Here is an 18,087-nt window from a genome sequence, read left to right on the forward strand (position 1 = left end):
CTTCTGGCTCTGTCATCAGAATAATTTCATTTCTAACACAGAAAAGGATTTTAGCCCATCCCTTGAAGGAAGCACTCTTCAACTTTTGCTATTTTGAGTAGTCAATTTGCAGTACATTGCAAAGACTATGGAACCAGCTCAAACAAAATTAAATAATATTTTTTGCAAACATCTAGGCATACAGAAATAGCTACAATCGTATAAATCCTTCTCAAGACTTCATATATGTCAACAATTGATGACTGCAAACTTAGTTTTGACCTGTGCTTAAAGTACTAGCTCCTTTTCTGTATTTCTATTTTGCATCCAGAAACACCAACATTTTTTATCCATCTAAATATGTTACACATGTTTAAAGAATTGATTAATATGCATAACGTGTAGTAAATTTTATATTAAAATCTAGTAGCATTTATTAATTTATATAGATAATCAAGAGTCTTTAAGTCTAGTGTAAAGGATTAGATTTTTATAATGTGACGAACTAAAATTTGAATTCCGATAAAAAGAAGTACGTATATTTAATGTCCGATACGCATCAAATATGATTATACACGGCGGAGACAATCAATAGGGAAATAGACACATAAGCAAGTGGCTTGTTGAGATTGATGTTTACTACAATGCCCAAATCTTGTGATGGTGTTTGAAGCAGTTTCTGGAAGAGTTGAAAAGTAGAAGCACGAGGTGTTGTGAAACTGTGGTTTGAGATTGAGGAATTTATTGCATGCTGATCTGAACAACTTTAACTTAGCATTACATCATATGCTCTTTTTCATCTCTCTAGCCATCTGAACACCAAATTAAAGAACCGGGACCCCATCACTTTTATTCACCATAAAATGTAGTACATGATGATGATAATGAGTTCAGGACCATAATATGTAAACTTTTTTTTTTTAAGGAGGATATATGTATACTTTTTTCTTCCACCACAATTGTCAATTATATAATATATTCGATAATTATCTAAGCCTTTTTCTCTTTCTCTTCTCTCATTCTCAAACTTTAGCCATCACTTCTTTCTTCTTTTCATCGGAGAGGTTATTTAGGGTCAATTTTTGACTCAAAATTGCCCCTTTAACTCGTTTTTCTATTTCTCTTTTATTGAAATAAGTGATTTTCACATCTGTTATGTTTTTTATTTTGTGATTTCGTCGTCTTCGTGCGACGTTGGTTTGTTCGTCGTCTTTGTGCGACGTTGTTTGTCTTTCTTGTTTCTCTCAGGTATTTGATCGGTTCATATTGTCATATCAGCTTCGATCCAGTGCAGATCCAATCAATGACTTTGGCGTCATCCACGTTGCAGATCCGGAGACATGGCTATTCCGGAGATTTAAATATAGTCATATGTGTAGGCACTTGTACCTTGCCGTTTTATGCTATTAACATGGATGTTGTGAGCCTGTTCACAGATTCATCCTTTTTGTTTTTAGCAAATTTGTATTATATCGATGTACTCTATAAATTTGAATGAATGAATATCATTTATTTTTGTCAAAAAAATATATAATATATTCATTAGATTATACTGTAATAAACAAAATTAATTTTTGAAAAGTTATTTTAAATCGTTGATTCTATTTTGTTTATATACATTCATAGAAATTGAGTTAAGTAATAAGTTTGGGAATCATAAAAACAAAAACTTCAAATTTCAACTTTATTAATTTTAAAGACAAAACCAATCTTACTCAAAAACATTTTAACATGGAGTAAATACCCAAATTCGTCCTTGAATTTGTAAGGATCAACCAAATTCATCCTTCAATTTGTCGAAATATCTCATTCGTCTATGAATTTAACAGAATGTCCATCAAACCCATCCCTCTGTCCAACATCTCTGTTGGTTATGTTGAGCTGTCATCCTGCATGTTGTGATGTGTTGCACACGTGTCATCCACGAAGCCATGTGTACAAGGACCAATTTGATGGAAACGCAACAAATTTCAGTTTTTACTTTTCACTTTCAATTTTTGTTTTTTCAATTTTACTCCTCTTAGGTTGAATACTTTCACCATTACCACCAACCATCATTTCGTATTCAACCTGAACACCAAAGCTTGAATAAATTTTGGGGATTTTTGCATTTAGGATTCAATAAAAAAAAATAGGTTTGAAGTTTTTAGCATTGAGGAAGAACGTTGTCATCAATTAATGGAAGAATTTTGGAGATTTTAAACTCTAGATGACAAATTGTAAAATTAGAGTTCCAATTTTATAGATTTGAGAAAGAAAGAGCCGTTGTATAACACCATTTTTCTACAAATCAGGGTTCCAATTTTCTACTAATCAATCAATTTGGTCGTTGGAAATTTTGTCACTTTCGATCAAATTAGTATATGCTTGTGTGACATCTGACTTGACAAATCTTTTGAGAGGTTAACAGAACACGTAAGCAACGTTAACCTCTTAAATTGACGAGAGACTAATTTGATTGACATTTGACAACTTCTAGGATTAATGTGATATTTCGACAAATTAGATGACAAATTTAGCTGATCCTTACAAATTCAAGAACGAATTTGAATATTTACTCTTTTATCATATCCTAATTAAATCTAGGCCTCTAAAATCAATTTTACCTCTTACAAAAATAAAAACAACATTCACCATTACAATTTTGAGGATCATTGCCACAATAAATTTTCACAATGAACAATCTATGTTGTTCAAAAAAACAATGAACAATCTATGAAGAAACACTTGAAATGGAAAAACAAAACAAAAGTCTCATTAAGTGACATCACTATTGAATAGTACAATTCACCTATCAGTTTTTAAATATCCAAGTTTATGATATGATGATGTTCAAGCAGTCAACTCCCATTGTACAATTTCCATTAAATTCTCTCATTCACCATACACATAAGTCATAACCATACTCACGTGCCGTTAACTCCTCCGTTATTAAACCACATAACACCGTTTCTTCCCACTTCACTATTCTAACACCAAACAGTCCCACTAAACAAACACAACCACAACAACAATACACCACCAACTCTGTCTCTTTTCACTGTCTTTTCTTTCTTTCAAGTATAATACCACATGAGATTAAGATTGAGATTGTGCAACCAAGTAGAAGAGGAAGAAAAAAAATGAAACACCTTTTTAGGTTCTTGATTCTTCTAACACTTATTAGTCTCACACAATCATCATCTTCATGCAACAATGAAAACAAGAACCTTATATCAAAGGCTTTCCAATCTGTCTCAGGATTCAACACTACCTTATTCCAAACAAAAAGCTTCAACTGTTCAAAGGGTCAAATTAACATCATAGAACTTCCATCAAAAAACTTGAGTGGCAACATCTCATGGAGATATCTAAGAAACATGACAAACTTAGTGTTTCTTGATCTTTCAGGTAATTATCTACAAGGTCAAGTACCAAACTGGTTTTGGTCAAGTAGTTCAAATTTATCAACAGTGAATCTCTCAAATAACAGATTTGGTGGAACCATTGCATTCAAAACAAAACCCATTTCTCAAAATGGTTCAACTTTACAAAATCTCAATCTTTCACACAACAGGTTCACAAATCAACTTCATCTTTCATTTTTTCAAAACCTTAAAATCCTTGACCTTTCACACAACAATCTTAACACTCTACCTTCTGGTTTTCAAAACCTTACCAAACTCAACTACCTTGATCTATCAAACTGTAACATCATAGGAAACATCAAACCCATTTCTTATCTTACTTCACTCTCTTTCTTAAACCTTTCAAACAACTCTTTGAATGGTAGTTTCCCGTCTGATTTTCCTTCTCTAAACAATCTTAAATTCCTCAACATCTCAAACAACAACTTCAAATCTTCAACTTCTCTAAACAACTTCATCAAGAAATTTGGAAAATCATCATTCATTCATAACAACTTCAATCTCAACCACTACAATACTACCAAAAAACCAAACATTCATTCAAATTCAAATTCAATATCAACTCTAAAACACCACCACCAACAACAACTTCATGTGACAAAGACAAAACCAATTCAAACCAAACCAAAACACAAACAAAAGTCAAAAACAAAAACCATGATTATTGTAGCTGTTACCTCGGCGTCAACGCTTATTTTTGTCGTATTATGTCTATGTGCATTTTTTGGTTACAGAAGAAAAAGAAAACTAGCTCAAAAAAACAAATGGGCAATTTCAATATCAAAACCAATGACAGGATTAACAACAACCGTTAAGATGGAGAAATCTGGACCGTTTGCATTTGAGACAGAATCTGGAACATCGTGGGTAGCTGATCTAAAAGAACCAACTTCAGCATCAGTTGTCATGTTTGAGAAACCTTTGATGAACATTAGTTTCATGGATCTTATGAATGCCACGTCATATTTTGGGAAAGATTCTCAGCTAGCTGAAGGTAGATGTGGGCCCGTTTATCGTGCTGTTTTACCTGGGGAGTTACACGTGGCAATTAAGGTTCTTGAAAATGCTAGAGAGGTTGATCATGATGATGCTGTTGATACTTTTGTTGACTTGTCTAAGCTTAAACATCCCAATCTTTTGCCACTTTCTGGTTACTGCATCGCAGGTAATCATTTTCTATGCGTTTATTTAATCTATGTAACATCGACACTTTTGATAAAAGATATATCTAATATCAGAGACATATTTGATATCAACACGACACTTTTTGATAAAAGATATCAAAGATATATCTTTTGATTTCAAATTATTATCGGTGTTAAATGTATTAGTGTTAGTATTAATTGTCTCAAGTGTATGTATGTATGTGTCTATGCTTCATCATATTCATAGTTTCTAATGGTTCCAAAGTTCTGATTTATTTTTTGTAGCAGTGTCCTTTCTTTTGGATTAAGCTGATATCAATAAATGACTTTCACGGGTTTTATATTTAGTATTGTCACTCTCTTCATGTGGAACAATTTCCTTACCTAAAATCTAGCAATGGTTATAATTACATTTGGAAATTTATACAAGTACTATCTAGTTTTCTGCTTTTTACGGTGTATGTGCAACAAATTTGAAAATATTGGTCTTTTAACTAGTGACAAATGACATTATTTCCTATAGTACATAGTAGTATTATAGTGAAGTATTCAAGTATATATACTGGCTGTAACAAAAAATAAAAATACTAGTGCTATACAAGAACTGCTGGAGTTTTTTTGGTAGCAGTACATGTGGTTGTTTAAGAGCATTAATGTAGATAATTTTTACTCACATGTATTATTTTTTGGTAAAAATTAATTATCAGTAACATTATGTTTCAACTTATATAGAAAAAAATGTAGTAACATGTAGTGTTTTTTCTAACTAAGGAAAAATAACTGTACTTTATTATTCATATTGAAATTGAATTTCTCTGACTTAATGAGCTGAATTTATAAAATTAGATATTTTCTTTGCAGAAGATTAGATCACTACTTTGTAGTAAAATATTTACATTCTTAGTTTGATTTGCTGGCATTTGTGTGAAATGTATGAATTTGCAAGCAACAGAAATGCTGCATGAAATAGGAGGCGTTATTGTTTATTCTAAAAATGTACAGTGGTAGAATCAAACCATAGAGAAATGGAATTGCCTTAATAAAGAACATTACATTGTTACATTCATCTATGTTCTACTTATATTTCCAATCAAAAAAATGTTCTATGTATATTTGGCTGAGTTATTAACTGGTTTTGTTAATTTAATTGAAATCACAGGGAAGGAAAAGCTAGTGTTGTATGAGTTTATGTCAAACGGAGATTTAGGCAGATGGATGCACGAGCTACCGACGGGTGAGACTAATGTGGAGGACTGGAGTAGCGACACATGGGAGATTCAAAACGGCACCGGTTCACGAGCATCATCACCAGAAAAAATGGGGTGGCCAACACGACACCGTATTGCTCTAGGAGTAGCGCGTGGTCTAGCATTTCTCCACCATGCAGGATCAAGGCCCGTCGTTCATGGACATCTAGTAACATCAAACGTTCTACTAGCCGATGACTTTGAGCCTCGTATTGCCGATTTCGGATTTAGAAAATTCGGACAACAATGTCCTCCAAATTGCAGCACCGAAACAGACGTTTACTGTTTTGGTGTAGTGCTTATGGAGCTTCTAACCGGGAAGCCCGGTACAGCAGAGACCGTGGTTTGGGTGAGGAAGCTTGTAAGAGAAAGTCATGGAGTGAGGGCGCTTGACGATAGACTCAAGCTAGGAGGTGGTGACTTGGAGAGTCAGATGGTGGAGAGTCTCCGAGTTGCGTACCTTTGTACGGCCGAATCACCCGGGAAGAGGCCAACTATGCAGCAAGTTTTGGGCCTTCTCAAAGATATTCATCCGAAAAATGGACTCGAATGAGTTGACTCGACTATTGACTTGTTCTCTTTTCTGGAATGTTTAATGGTCCACGATATTTTTAGTGGGTGTTTGGTATCACATTGGTGTTGTCAGGATCACAATGTGATATCAAACATGCATTTAAGCGTTTGAGGTTTAACCTAGATGAAATTGGACCATGTTTTTGTTTTGTTTTTTGAAATATTTATTTGTGGTGATTATGATTGCAATGTATATATACCAAAAAGTTTAGGAGAAAAAAAGGAAAAAGAAAAAGGGAAGAAAGGTGGACAAAATGAAGTGGGGTAGGAACTAGGGAAGGGAAATGTTGGATAGGATAATCAAATATCGATGAATGCCTTATGGGAGTGTTGTGAAGTATATTTTTTTTGTGAGCATGCAAAGAGTAGAGATTCCCACTTACTATGATATGTTTTTCTTTTTTATCCTTTTGATTTTGTCTTACTAGGTCTTTCACTTTGTTTTCTATTACTTTTTTGTTTGGGGGAGAATGTTTTATATCACTTTATACTTTATTCATATGGGTTAATTTATTTTATCTTTTGTAAAGAATATTCTCTCAATAGAAACAAAGAGAGGTATGAATGAGATAGGTACACTTCTTCTTTTTTTTTACTCAAGAGATAGATGCACCTATCACCTATGTCTTTTTCAATTATCCCTTTGCTCTAGGATAACTTGCTTGATTTATTGAAATGAAACAAAAGAGGGTCACATTCACATATATGTGCCGTGTTCATGGGGTCGTGACTCTTCGAGTGAGGGTCAGTCCAATATTATTGATATGTCAATATTGTACGCTAAATAATTATGGTCATGTGGGGGATATGTACAAATAATTAGCTTTCAAAAGTTGCGTAGTTGTTTAGCATATGATTAAGAGGTCAACTTCTAAAATGGTGTTAATCAATGAAATATTTAACTAAGGGGATCTTACAGACATTATTATCTGTATGTATGAACATGAGAAAATAATAGTTCGTCCACCAAGCACCCACTAAGAAACTTCCATGAATGTGAAAACATTACGTTGCAATCATTTTCAGGTGTTTACATTTCAATTCCAAAGAGATATTTTTAATTTAGAAGTGGCGGTTGTTGAACTATCATGTCTACTTGTATCAAGTGGTTTATGTCAGGTAACATGGTCACCGGAGATGATAATAGGTCGGGGCTTTGCAATGTATAAGTCTAATTTGTGATTTGTCGCACGCTTAATTTATAGGTTTGATTTTTATTTTTCGAAAGTTTGATATGATATGTTAATCTATTTTAATGTTTATTTTATATAAACTTATTTAAATATGTACGATCCATGTGACGTAAACTTTTGAAAGATTATGGTCATAGCATATTCAATAAAAATAAAATGTAGAATTAATATTGTCTAAGCGTGCCTAAAAAAATTATATATGATTTTGTGACCAAACAAGAATAATCCTATATCAAAATTAGTTGATTAATTTCTCGTTTTGATTGAGTTAAAACAAGTAGGATCCATTAATTTATTGTTCCTTAATCAGTGTTCTGGAGGCACGAGATAACATTAACCAATATTAAATTAGTTCACCAATAGCTCTAAATCATTAAATTTAACCAAAAAATCATTTATTTTAAAACAATTTATTTAGGGAAACTTCAAAAAAAAAAAATGGGGAGGGGGACTCTTCTTCTATACGAGCACCATATCTATTTGGTCCACAAATAAGTGAAGAAACCACCATTGTGGATGGTCTTACTCCGTCAAATTTGATTCATATTATTTCCTCTAAGTGTATGTTAAATTGATAGCAAATTTTTAAATATAAAGACCGTATTGATTGTAAGTTGTTATGATGTAGAAATCTAATTGATAAGTGATTAAACATAGAGACCAACTTAATAGTTTAATAAAGTTATAGAAAACTATAAAATATTCATAATCTCCGTTGATTATTCTTTCTTCAAGCAATCTCCACGACAATTTTACAGTGATGAAATTCACAAATAAGATTCTCAATACTCGTGTTTGTAAATTTCTTACAGGACACCCATATCTGAATTTACATTAAAGTGGAATATTCATGTTTGGAAGCTCTTTTGCTTTTTGCTTTATACATACCACTAGCAAGTACATCTTGTTGCCAAATATGCTACAAATTAAATTGAGTCATTATTGTTACTTTACTATTTTTCTGAAAGATTTTCATGAAGCAAAGTTGCTTTTGACCTTTGCAATTTAGAATAAAATCAGTGACTTGTTTCGATTAAAGCAAGCTAGTTCATGAATTTTGAGCTATGATTGTGAGATAAAAAGATCGATTCTGTCCTAGTCAGTAGTCAGTACTGTGGGTTGTAACTATCTTTACGTTTGAGGCAGACACTACTAGGGTATGCTTCTCTTTTTTGGTTCTTTAATTAGGATTTAGGAAGCATAAAGCCTAAATTATGCATCTATTGTGCACAAACAGTATGAGGTGATGAACACATCAGCAATACTGATCTAGAAAATTGATCTGTGAAAAGTTGCAATGAATTTATCAAATAAACTTGCTTTTGAAATATCATTTTCTCTTCAACTTATTTTTCAAAATGTATAAAAGGGATTTATAATATGTAAAGTATATAAAATTTGTTATTTTAGTCTTTTTGTTGTTAAGATACTAAGGATCTGTTTGGTACACATGATAGAGATATCATATCCTAATTTAATCCGGTGTTTTGTGGACCAATAAAAAAGGATACATTAAACTCATTTTTAATCCTATCTTACTCACCCTTTGTTACTTTTATCCTTAGTTTTTTTTTTCATAGGTTAGCAACCTAATAACATAAACCTACCTGTTGTATTTAAGCATATCAATAAGCGGATGAAAACAAAGTAACAAGGATTACCTTAGTAACGACGAGAGAACCGGACTAAGCCCGCCATGAGAATCAATTGCCCTCAATGTTCGAATTGTAGTTTGGAGAAGTGTCTTCAGCGGCGGACCGGGCCCAAGTCCCTTGGAACGGCGTGCTAGAGAGTGTGAGAGCCTCGTTGTGCTCGGACCTTGTCGCACCACGAGGCATTGTCAGCGAGTCAAGTTGTTTGTGTTGGAACAAAATGTGTTTTACAATGAACCTTATTAAGTTTTGATGATAACAAGGTATTAAAAATTGTCAATTGGTTATTACTAATAATTGTTCAAGTGTACAGGACCAAAGGCTACTCAAGTTATTTCAATAGGTCTTGGAAGAACAATGGAAAGAAAAAGAAATTCTGAGCATCTGAAGATAACTGCTTCTGAAGAGATGACGTCATCAGAAGCAGAAGGTCATCAGAAGCAAAAGTTTTCATCAGAAGCAATATCTTCACCAGAAGCTATGTTTGATCCTTTAATCAAACTAAAGATTCAAAGTAGCTGATTCTCAATTCAGTCTTATCAAAGAAGAACGAAGAATTGAAAGGGAGGTATCAACGGATATATGGATAGCACTGAGCACTTGTCTCTCATTAATAGAGTTGACAAAGTACAAGTGTACAACCACTACCTCCACTACTCTGTTTTCTGTCTACGCTACAAGACAAAACAACAGCCATGCCTGCAGAATTTGTACACTCAAGATGGGAATGAATTTGAAGTTTATTCTTCAAAGGACTACACCCAAATCAGGCAAAGGATCACTGGTGGATAATCAAAGGATTTCAAACGACTCTTTAGACGTGCTGATTATCTCAACGTCTCTTTCACGCCTCTATATAAAGGAGTGAAGACTTGAAGATTGTAGATAGAGATACATAAGTTCAAAAGCGCCAAAACTCTGTCAATTTGATTCTACAAAGCACACTGAATTTCTGCACTGATTTGATACATCTTAGAAATTCAAAGTCTAGAGTCTTTTCTGTATTGTATTGTGAACACCACTGATTGTATATCAAGTGTTCAATTCAAACTCAATTCTCTGTATTTTTGTTTGATTAGAAGTCTCTTGCCTGCGTGCTTGAGCATTAGAAGTCTCTTGCTTAGTGCTTGAGCATTGGAAGACTCTTGCGTGTGTGCTTGAGCATTTTTGTGAAGTCTCATACTTAGAAAGTATTGAGCAGTTGTAATCTTTGTGATTATAGTGAAATCTCCTTGGAAGTGCAAGGGGGACTGGACTACTTCCGTGTTGTGGAAGGAACCAGGATAACTGCTTGTGTCTTTGTCTTTCTTTTCTCTGCTATGTTCTTTTCCGCTGCAATCTGACTCTGATCATTTCATCAGAAGCAATCAAACTGCTTCTGAAGTTTTATCAGAAGAAGTATTTTTTAAGAGAAAAAGAAAACACAATTCAACCCCCCCTTCTTGTGTTTTTCACCTTCAATTGGTATCAGAGCTTGCTCTGTTATCACAGCACTTAACCGTGTTACAGTTCAAGATCTATTAGAAAAACATGTCTGGAGATGAGGAATCAGTTACTACAAAATACACAAGTGTCAAGCATGACTATGATACTGCTGACAAGAAAACAGACTCTGGAAAAGCTCCAAAGTTTAATGGAGATCCAGAAGAGTTTTCATGGTGGAAAACTAATATGTACAGCTTTATCATGGGATTGGATGAAGAGTTATAGGACATACTGGAAGATGGAGTTGATGATCTGGATTTGGATGAAGAAGGAGCTGCTATAGACAGAAGAATACATACTCCTGCTCAGAAGAAGCTTTATAAGAAACACCACAAGATAAGAGGAATCATTGTGGCTTCTATACCTCGCACCGAATACATGAAAATGAGTGACAAATCTACTGCGAAGGCTATGTTTGCTTCTCTATGTGCAAACTTTGAAGGCAGCAAGAAAGTAAAAGAGGCTAAAGCTTTGATGCTAGTTCATCAGTATGAACTTTTCAGAATGAAGGATGATGAGAGTATAGAAGAAATGTACTCAAGATTTCAAACTTTAGTTTCTGGATTGCAAATACTGAAGAAAAGCTATGTTGCTTCTGATCATGTTAGTAAGATTTTGAGAAGCTTACCTTCAAGATGGAGACCCAAAGTAACTGCTATTGAGGAAGCTAAGGATCTAAATACTTTAAGTGTTGAAGATCTTGTTAGCTCACTCAAAGTGCATGAAATGAGTTTAAATGAGCATGAAACCTCTAAGAAGAGTAAATCCATTGCTTTACCATCTAAAGGAAAGATCTCAAAATCTTCCAAAGCCTACAAAGCCAGTGAATCTGAAGAAGAATCACCTGATGGAGATTCTGATGAAGATCAATTTGTAAAAATGGCTATGCTGTCCAACAAGCTTGAGTATCTGGCAAGGAAGCAGAAGAAATTATTGAGCAAGAGAGGTAGCTACAAGAACTCCAAGAAAGAAGATCAGAAGGGATGCTTCAATTGTAAGAAGCCTGGTCATTTCATTGCTGATTGCCCTGATCTTCAGAAGGAGAAGTTTAAAGGCAAATCCAAGAAATCAAGCTTCAACTCCAGTAAATTCAGAAAGCAAATCAAAAAGAGCTTGATGGCGACCTGGGAAGATTTGGATAGTGAATCTGGTTCTGATAAAGAAGAAGCTGATGATGATGCTAAGGCAGCCGTGGGGTTAGTGGCAACAGTATCATCAGAAGCAGTATCAGAAGCTGAATCAGATTCAGAAGATGAAAATGAGGTATATTCCAAAATCCCTAGACAAGAACTTGTTGATTCTCTAAAAGAACTTTTATCACTGTTTGAACACAGAACCAATGAGTTGACAGATTTAAAAGAAAAATATGTTGATTTGATGAAACAACAAAAGTCAACTCTATTGGAACTGAAAGCTTCTGAAGAAGAACTCAAAGGGTTTAACCTCATATCAACAACATATGAAGATAGACTCAAGAGTCTCTGTCAGAAGCTACAAGAAAAATGTGATAAAGGTTCAGGCAATAAACATGAGATTGCCTTGGATGATTTTATTATGGCTGGAATAGACAGAAGCAAAGTTGCTTCTATGATCTACAGCACATACAAGAACAAAGGCAAAGGGATTGGATATTCTGAGGAGAAATCCAAAGAATACAGTCTCAAGAGCTACTGTGATTGTATCAAGGATGGATTGAAATCCACCTTTGTGCCTGAAGGTAGAAATGCTATAACTGCTGTTCAGTCAAAACCTGAAGCTTCTGGTTCACAGGCTAAGATCACATCAAAGCCAGAAAACCTTAAGATCAAGGTAATGACAAAATCTGATCCTAAGAGTCAAAAGATTAAAATTCTGAAAAGATCAGAACCTGTTCATCAGAATCTGATTAAACCAGAATCTAAAATCCCAAAACAAAAGGATCAGAAGAACAAAGCAGCTACTGCTTCTGAGAAAACAATACCAAAAGGTGTCAAACCTAAAGTATTGAATGATCAGAAGCCACTCAGCATTCACCCTAAGGTACAAGGGAGGAAAAGTAAAACCTCCAAAACTAACCCAAAAGGACCCATGAAGATATGGGTACCTAAATCTGAATTGGCCAAAAATGCAGGTGTGCTTAAGGGCAAGAGAGAAACAAAGGTCATGGTACCTAGACAGCGGATGTTCAAGGCACATGACTGGAGAGAAAGCTTTGTTCCTTACCCTTACAATGAAAGATGGAGGAGAAGTGAAGTTTGGTGGCAACCAAACTGGAAAGATCATTGGTACAGGTACTATTGGTAATTCCTCCATCTCAATTAATAATGTGTGGCTAGTAGATGGTCTGAAGCATAACCTATTGAGCATTAGTCAATTTTGTGACAATGGGTATGATGTAACGTTCAGTAAGACCAACTGCACACTAGTCAACAAGGATGACAAATCCATTACATTCAAGGGAAAGAGAGTTGAGAATGTCTATAAAATAAATTTCTCTGATCTGGCTGATCAGAAGGTAGTTTGCCTTCTGTCAATGAATGATAAAAAATGGGTATGGCATAAAAGGTTGGGACATGCTAATTGGAGATTAATTTCTAAAATTAGCAAGTTACAACTGGTCAAAGGATTGCCTAACATTGATTATCATTCAGATGCACTTTGTGGTGCATGTCAGAAAGGGAAAATTGTGAAAAGTTCTTTCAAATCTAAAGACATTGTATCAACCTCCAGACCCTTAGAATTACTCCATATTGATCTTTTTGGTCCAGTTAACACTGCATCTTTATATGGAAGTAAATATGGATTAGTCATTGTTGATGATTACAGCAGATGGACTTGGGTAAAATTCATTAAAAGTAAAGACTATGCATGTGAAGTGTTTAGCAGCTTCTGCACTCAAATACAATCTGAAAAAGAATTGAAAATTTTGAAAGTCAGAAGTGATCATGGTGGAGAATTTGAAAATGAGCCATTTGAACTTTTTTGTGAAAAACATGGGATTCTCCATGAGTTTTCCTCTCCTAGAACTCCACAACAAAATGGGGTTGTAGAGAGAAAGAACAGAACATTACAAGAAATGGCCAGAACCATGATCCATGAAAACAACTTAGCTAAACATTTTTGGGCAGAAGCAGTCAATACTTCATGTTATATTCAAAATAGGATCTATATCAGACCTATGTTGGAGAAAACAGCATATGAACTCTTTAAAGGAAGAAGACCCAATATCTCTTACTTTCATCAGTTTGGATGTACTTGTTACATCTTAAACACTAAAGACTATCTGAAGAAATTTGATGTCAAGGCTCAAAGAGGAATCTTTTTAGGTTACTCTGAAAGGTCAAAGGCATACAGAGTGTATAATTCAGAAACACAATGTGTTGAAGAATCTATGCATGTAAAATTTGATGATAGAGAGCCTGGAAGTAAAACTTCAGAGCAAAGTGAAAGTAATGCAGGTACAACTGATTCTGAAGATGCATCAGAATCTGATCAACCTTCTGATTCTGAAAAGTATACAGAAGTTGAATCTAGTCCAGAAGCTGAAATCACTCCAGAAGCTGAGTCTAATTCAGAAGCAGAACCTAGCCCAAAAGTACAGATTGAAAGTGCTTCTGAGGACTTTCAAGATAACACTCAGCAGGTTATTCAACCTAAATTCAAGCACAAATCTTCACATCCTGAGGAGCTAATCATTGGAAGCAAAGATAGTCCTAGAAGAACAAGATCACATTTTAGACAAGAAGAGTCATTAATAGGACTGCTTTCAATAATTGAGCCTAAAACTGTTGAAGAAGCTCTCTCAGATGATGGATGGATATTAGCTATGCAAGAAGAGCTAAATCAATTTCAAAGGAATGATGTGTGGGATCTGGTACCCAAACCCTTTCAGAAGAACATTATTGGAACAAAATGGGTATTCAGAAACAAGCTGAATGAACAAGGAGAAGTAACCAGAAACAAAGCCAGACTTGTTGCTCAAGGCTACAGTCAACAAGAAGCATTGATTACACCGAAACATTTGCTCCAGTTGCAAGATTGGAAGCAATCAGGTTACTTCTATCCTACGCAATTAATCATGGCATAATATTATATCAAATGGATGTCAAAAGTGCCTTTCTTAATGGTGTCATTGAAGAAGAAGTGTATGTTAAACAACCTCCTGGGTTTGAGGATCTTAAGCATCCTGACCATGTTTATAAACTTAAGAAATCACTATATGGCTTGAAACAAGCTCCCAGAGCTTGGTATGATAGACTAAGTAATTTCTTAATTAAAAATGATTTTGAAAGAGGACAAGTTGACACAACACTCTTCAGAAGGACTCTTAAGAAAGATATTTTGATTGTGCAAATATATGTTGATGATATAATATTTGGTTCTACTAATGCATCTCTTTGCAAAGAATTTTCTAAGTTAATGCAGGATGAATTTGAAATGAGTATGATGGGAGAATTGAAATTCTTTCTTGGAATTCAAATCAACCAAAGTAAAGAAGGAGTATATGTTCATCAAACAAAATATACAAAGGAGCTTCTGAAGAAGTTCAAGCTAGAAGATTGTAAAGTGATGAACACTCCAATGCATCCAACCTGCACCTTAAGCAAAGAAGATACTGGAACAGTAGTAGACCAGAAGCTATACAGAGGTATGATTGGTTCTCTGTTATACCTCACTGCATCTAGACCTGATATTTTATTCAGTGTATGCTTGTGTGCAAGATTTCAATCAGATCCTAGAGAATCTCATTTAACTGCAGTTAAGAGAATCTTCAGGTATCTGAAAGGAACAACTAATCTTGGACTCCTGTATAGGAAATCCCTAGATTATAAGTTGATTGGATTCTGTGATGCTGATTATGCTGGTGATAGGATTGAAAGAAAATCAACCAGTGGAAATTGTCAATTCCTGGGAGAGAATCTGATATCTTGGGCAAGCAAAAGACAAGCAACTATTGCTATGTCTACAGCAGAAGCAGAATACATTTCAGCTGCAAGTTGTTGCACACAACTACTTTGGATGAAACATCAGTTGGAAGACTATCAGATTAATGCTAACAGTATTCCCATTTATTGTGATAATACTGCTGCTATTTGTTTGTCAAAGAATCCAATTCTACATTCAAGAGCCAAGCATATTGAAATCAAACACCATTTTATCAGAGACTATGTTCAAAAAGGGATTTTAGATATACAATTCATTGATACTGAACATCAATGGGCTGATATATTTACAAAACCTTTATCTGTTGAAAGATTTGATTTTATTAAGAAAAATTTGAACATGCATTTTGTGTCTGATTGAAAAATTGCTTGCCTCTGAATAAGAAGTTTGGTTCTGAAGTTTATTCAGAAGCATTTGGTTCATCAGAAGCTCTTAACTGAGGTTCTGAGGAAAATGTGCTTCTGAAGATGACGTCAGCACTAAAACTTCAGAAGTGTTATTCTTTGCTTCTGAATAGCATGGTTAGTGGGAACGTTGGTAGTTACTTTATGTAACAGCTGTCCCATTACCCAAAAGGTAGTTTTCTGAAGAGTCTCTGACGTGGTCTATTTGTATTGGAGTATAACAAAAAAAAGGGCAATGATGTTTTATTCGCTTTTTAACATACTTACACGCTCCCCCAATTTGTCATTAATGCTGTGTTTGTTTGTCCCTTCTGAATTGCAAACGTTTTATTAAAAACACTAAGTCAATTCACACACTACTCACTTCACGACAAACACTTTCTATTTTCTTCTCAACCCTCTGCGAAAGTAAGCGCATTCACTCATCCTCTCAAAACACCTTAGAACCCTAAAACTACTTCAAATCTATGGCATCTTCAAGTTCTGCTGGTGGTTCTTCATCAAATATGGATATAGATACTCAAGCATATGAAATCAAAGGAAGAACTATGTCTATTGAGGAATGGGAGTTAATCATTCAAGCGGAAAATCCAGTGGATTTCGCTTCTCTAACTCACCATGGGTGCGACTTGGTAAGATTCTACAAGAAGCAGAAGATGATGGGTTACTTCAGTCTTCTCAATGGTCCAACTTATGAAGTTCTGGTCAGACAATTTTGGGTAAGAGCTTCAGTCTTTGACATTGAAGCTGCTAGACAGGAAGAAGCTCAACTGATTCTGGTTGATCCTACTCTAAAGGGAAAAACCAGAGAAGAAATGGGTCTACTCTCCTTCACCGGCACAGAGATTAGATCAAATGTCATGGGTATTCCTGTAACCATAAATGAGCAGATTATTGCTCAAGCCATGGGAAGGGATACTTCTGGCAAATACTTTTGAGAAGAAATTCCTAATCCAAGAACCAGCTCTTGGAAGGAAATTGTCAATGAGACCATCTATGGGTCTAAGGTTGCTCAACCTTACAGCACTTTGAGCATTGAGAAGAAAATGCTGCTGAAGATCCAGAATGAAAACATCTTTCCCAAAGGTGGAGGAAGTGATCAACCCTCTCTTGGTCATAAAGTCTTTCTGCATCACACCATCACTTAGGAAACAACGATGAATGTTCCAAAGTACATGTTCAAATACATGATCAAGGAACTAAAGAAGAGTCAAATGGAAAACAGAAAGTTTGTTCCTTATGGAAGACTACTCTCTGTAATCTTTCAAGAAGGAGGACTTCTAAGTGCCTTGAAGGATGTGGGCATCTATGATAACCAGAAGCTGGGAGCAGTAACTGGGAAGATAATCAATGCATCAACACTTGTGAAGATGAAACTGATTCCAGCAAATGCTCTCAAGAAACTAGATTCTGATATGCGTGAATCTGATGCAATATCTGATCTAGTCACTCATCACATCCCCATCTGCAAGAAGGATCCCCTGGATGTGCAGAGAGCCTACATCTTGGACTTCTACAAAACCTACAATCTGAAGATCAGCTTGAAAGATGTCCCTGAAGAAATGTATGGTGGTGATCTGCCTGTGGCCAAAGGCAGAAAATCTAAGAAGAAGCAGATCACCAAGGAAGAATACCTTGCTGAAGATGCTACTGAGGAGGGTGCTCAGAAGCATAAGAAAGCCAAGAAGGAAAAATATGCTATGTCCACCATTCTTGAGGAAGTGGAGGATTTGGATGATGTCCCTCTTATCTCAAAAAGGACAAGGAATGCTCAAGAAACAGCAGAACAGCCTGCTTCTGAACAAACAGGTTCTGAGCAAGCTGCTTCTGAAGAGCCTCTAAGTCCCAAGAAGAAAAGAGAAGCTGCTCTTAAGACCATCAAAAGGAAGAGATCCTCAAGGAATCTGAAGACAGCTGAAGGACGAAGGGCAGAAATGTTGGAAGAATTGGAAGAAAACTGGGATGAAGACTCAAGCCCCAAGAAGGCAAAAAGGACTATAACTTCAGAGCCTATAGTCATGCCCAGTTTTGAAATGACTGAAGAAGTAAAGCAGTATGCTAAGGAGTACTCTGCATCCA

General features: G+C 35.1%; 1 protein-coding gene across 1 annotated transcript; it reads left to right on the top strand.

Annotated features, from left to right (window-relative positions):
• Nucleotides 1-2,808: 2,808 nt before the first annotated feature.
• LOC25481372 (calmodulin-binding receptor kinase CaMRLK) lies at nt 2,809-6,834 on the top strand. The gene is made up of 2 exons (XM_039830285.1): nt 2,809-4,551; nt 5,691-6,834. Exons 1-2 carry the CDS (start codon nt 3,102-3,104, stop codon nt 6,329-6,331), a joined length of 2,091 nt encoding a protein of 696 aa, XP_039686219.1. The 5' UTR covers nt 2,809-3,101; the 3' UTR covers nt 6,332-6,834.
• Nucleotides 6,835-18,087: the final 11,253 nt, after the last annotated feature.

This window comes from Medicago truncatula, chromosome 2 (assembly GCF_003473485.1).
Source record: "Medicago truncatula cultivar Jemalong A17 chromosome 2, MtrunA17r5.0-ANR, whole genome shotgun sequence".
Lineage (NCBI taxonomy): Eukaryota > Viridiplantae > Streptophyta > Magnoliopsida > Fabales > Fabaceae > Medicago > Medicago truncatula.

Coding starts and splice junctions, on each gene's coding strand:
- LOC25481372 (XM_039830285.1), top strand. CDS start 3,102: ATGAAACACCTTTTTAGGTTCTTGATTCTTCTAACACTTATTAGTCTC. Junction 4,552..5,690: donor TTCTGGTTACTGCATCGCAG/GTAATCATTTTC, acceptor TTGAAATCACAG/GGAAGGAAAAGCTAGTGTTG.